Raw genomic sequence first — 3498 nt, forward strand, 5'->3', positions numbered from 1 at the left:
TCCTTGCTAGTACAGCAGTCGGGTGCCTTCCACTGCATGCTATGGCTCCTTGCTCGTACAGCAGTCGGGTGCCTTCCACTGCAGGCTATGGTTCCTTGCTAGTACAGTAGTCGGGTGCCTTCCACTGCATGCTATGGTTCCTTGGTTTCCCATAAGAAAGTATGAAGGAGATGGTTCGGTTAAAAAGGATGAAAACGTTAAAAGATAGTCTCCCATGTTGCATAGAGGACATTTCGGGGAATCTACGATGCCAATTCAATGGAGGTGTTTTTGGAGCAGATCATGTCCTCTTACTAGCCGAAACCAAGCCACTTTCTCAGCTCTGCTAAGATTGCCGGGAATTTGGTTATACTTATGCAGCAGGCTCTCCCACTTCTTTCCTTCCGCTTGAACTTTGTGTCTATCGCTTGTCCTGTCCTTACAATTAGAGCTTATAAGTGATTTTACGTTTCTGTAGGAAAGTGGTAGAACAGAATGGTTCTCTGCACAACCGAACTTAGCCAATTTGTCAGCTTGCTCTGATGGTAGATGGTAATCTATACCAACATGGCCTGGTATCCACTGCAGAGCTATAACCCTTCCTCTTTTCTTTATGATAGCAGTCATGTTCCTGCACTTTTCTTTCATGGGTGACTGCGGCACCTGGTGTTGTTACTTTTTGCATTTTGGCTTGGGAGTCGCTGAAGATTACAGTTTTGTCATTACATTCAATAGTGGCTTCCATCGCGAAGCAGATAGCCTGCATTTCTGCTTCATAATTATCACATCCAGCTCCAACGGGAAATGACAATTGTAAGTTGATCGAGTATACCCCTAGCTCCCTTGTTAACACCGGACGCAGACCCATCGGTATAAATGTGTAGCCATTGCTCTATGGGGTATAGCTCATAAATTGTTTTTAGTGCAGCAGCTCTAAGCTCGGGTTCAGGGGAATCTTTCCTGATCCGACCACATGCCAGTTTGAGTCGACCGTAGACTTCACCGGAATCGTGCTTTGGCATGTAGGAGATGCTTATATACTGCCTTTCATCAGTTGGTTGGTCTGGTGAAGCATTTCCTCAGCGTTTTGAAAGAAAAGTGCGATGGGACCTCAGTCGTTCATTCGCTTTACGATAATCCAACTAGTGTTCCTCTCGACGCATAAGCTTTTCATAAAGACACATAGCAGATTTCTTCCTCCTATCCTGTAGTGGTTCAAGATCTGCTTGGAGTTCCATAGCTGTGATGGGAGTCGATTTCACACCGCCAGTGATTATGCGAAGCCTTACGATTTTGAACTTTGTCTAACTTTTCTAACGCTGCTTTGGAGGAGGTTATTAATAGTTCAGCTCCATACTGTACTAAGGCCGTACTAAGTACGTCTTGGGACGCTCCCCATTTAGTCCCTGTTAGCCTTTTCATCAACTTCAATTTTGACTGTCCTTTCTGAGTTGCTTTATGGATTTGTTTTAGCCAGGTCAGCTTAGAGTCCAGCGTGATCCCTAAATAGCTTGCTTTATCAGTTCTGGTTAGTTCTTCACCTTTAAAGAATAAATGAACCTCATGTTTTTTTGTAAACACTTGAGACACAGTTTTTCGTGAATTAACTGTCATTCCATTTTCTTTCACCCAGTTGTGTAGCGTGTTCATGACTTCATTTTGAGTTTCTTCCAGACCACCCATACTAGAACTTGTTCCCCAGATAGCCAGGTCTTCCGCAAAAAGAAGTGCTTGGACCCCAGGGTGATTAATCATTATCCTCTCAACCAGATCATTAATCATTATGTTGAATAAATAAGGACATAGGACTGAGCCCTGTGGTACACCTTGTATGGTTTGCCGATAACTGGACACTGAACTTCCATAGCGGACCTTAATAAATCTCTGTCCAGGAAAGATCGAATCCATGAGAGGAGAGGCATATTTCCCCATTATTGGAAAAGTGGGGAGCTTTGAAAACCTACTTCAACTACAAAAATTGTGATCAATTTTCATGAAGATTCGAAGAGGTATTAAAACAACAATATTCTGATAAATTCCATTAGAGAGGTTGATTTTCCAAAAATGTTTAGGTAAAGGGAAAATTTCATGGAATACTGAAAACTGATGAGAGATGGTTAAACAGGGTGTGGAATTGTGTTAAACTTGTGACGAATCAAAGCATATCTACTACTTATGAAAGTAATAGAAACAGAACTTTATACATATTTGTCTATAATTGTAAAAAAAAAATTAAGAACTGACAATGCCTTCATGATACAATACGAGCTCTCATTATGAGGGCTTTTTACACTATTTCAAGGGATATATGCAAAGTGACGGGGTTTGTTCGGCTCATTTCTTATTGCCTACTGAATCGGTTTTTTGAACTTTTAATGTAAAAATTTTCCTTTAAAAAGTTGAGAAAATTCATCTTTGTCGGTAGGATTTAATTCTTTAGTTTTATGAGCGATTTTTATGGAATTATCTTTCAATTTTGATTTATTGGCCCAATTTGGTTTGAATTGGTGAAGATTGATGAAGGAATAGTCTATTTGGAGAAAACGATAAAGTTACTTACTGTTCCTGTTAAAGTAATTGTTTTGTATACTAAATTATTAAATTTTGTTTTTGTTTAGATTGTACGAGTATTCAAAATGTCCCCTTTCTTAAAATATATGCACAACATTTATTCTATCATCAGTGATATATCAAATAAAATATTAAGCATGTTCGTCCTTCAAAGATAACAGAATTATTAGCTCAAACATTGCATTTCGTTCGAACCAACTCGTTCATGAACAACAGGTACCCAACAGTAAGGCAGTACAGTGAACAAAAGGTCACTTTTGATTTGAAGAAGTTTGTCGGGGGGTCAGCAAAGAACAACATAAATAAACAAAACCATATTTATTTATTTTATGCCGACGTTTCGACCTGAGTTTCAGGTCTTCATCTGAGGTTGTGGCGTGTAAAGGGGAAGGGAAGATGCCAACTGACTACAGTCAGTTAGTCACTTTTTATGTTCGCATTTTAACTTTTTAAAAACATTTCGTCGTTACATTTAGAGTATGTCATGTTCTTTTTTTCAGTTTTGTTATTAATTAATTTTACTATTCTTTGTGTTAGAGACCATGTATTTTCCTTTAAATGGATCCTTTATGTATTGCTGGTATAATGAAATGCTCAGTTCCTTATCAATTTGCATTGGGTCCAATATCACTTTGCTTATTGCTATTATGTACAATGATTTTAAAAGAAATGACGTTTTTAATGATAATTGTTGTACATTAAAATGTAATGCTGCTAAATTTTGTGTTATGAGAATTCAAAGTGGGATGTTGGATGAATTATTAATTTATGTTACTATTTAAACAGGTTAAGATCATAATTGTATTATATTTACTTTTGAGGTATTTAGTTACTGTTCATTGTGTTTTTTATTTATTTTTCAGGAACAAATAATTTTAGTCTTTTTGTAATTTTTATACCTAAAGAAATGGCTGATGAAACCTACCATTCATGTAAGTTTTTCTTTAA

The 3498-nt window shown here is 37.5% G+C and overlaps 1 protein-coding gene across 3 annotated transcripts in view; it reads left to right on the forward strand.

Moving 5' to 3' along the window:
- Positions 1-2699: 2699 nt before the first annotated feature.
- The window catches only part of LOC112211130 (zinc finger X-chromosomal protein-like), a 15820-nt gene continuing 15021 nt past the window's right edge, over positions 2700-3498 (forward strand). Inside the window, exons 1-2 of one of the 3 annotated variants that reach the window (XM_067052904.1) lie at positions 2700-3027; positions 3414-3482. In XM_067052904.1, the coding sequence (XP_066909005.1) occupies positions 3458-3482 (25 nt within the window). In that variant the 5' untranslated portion in view covers positions 2700-3027; positions 3414-3457. Of the gene's footprint in view, positions 3337-3413; positions 3483-3498 lie in introns of all 3 variants that reach the window. The other 2 variants (XM_067052900.1, XM_067052898.1) reach the window with 2 other exon arrangements.

The sequence above is a fragment of the Halyomorpha halys genome, unplaced genomic scaffold (assembly GCF_000696795.3).
Source record: "Halyomorpha halys isolate HHAL.00 unplaced genomic scaffold, Hhal_1.1 Scaffold92.1, whole genome shotgun sequence".
Classification (NCBI taxonomy): Eukaryota; Metazoa; Arthropoda; class Insecta; order Hemiptera; family Pentatomidae; genus Halyomorpha; species Halyomorpha halys.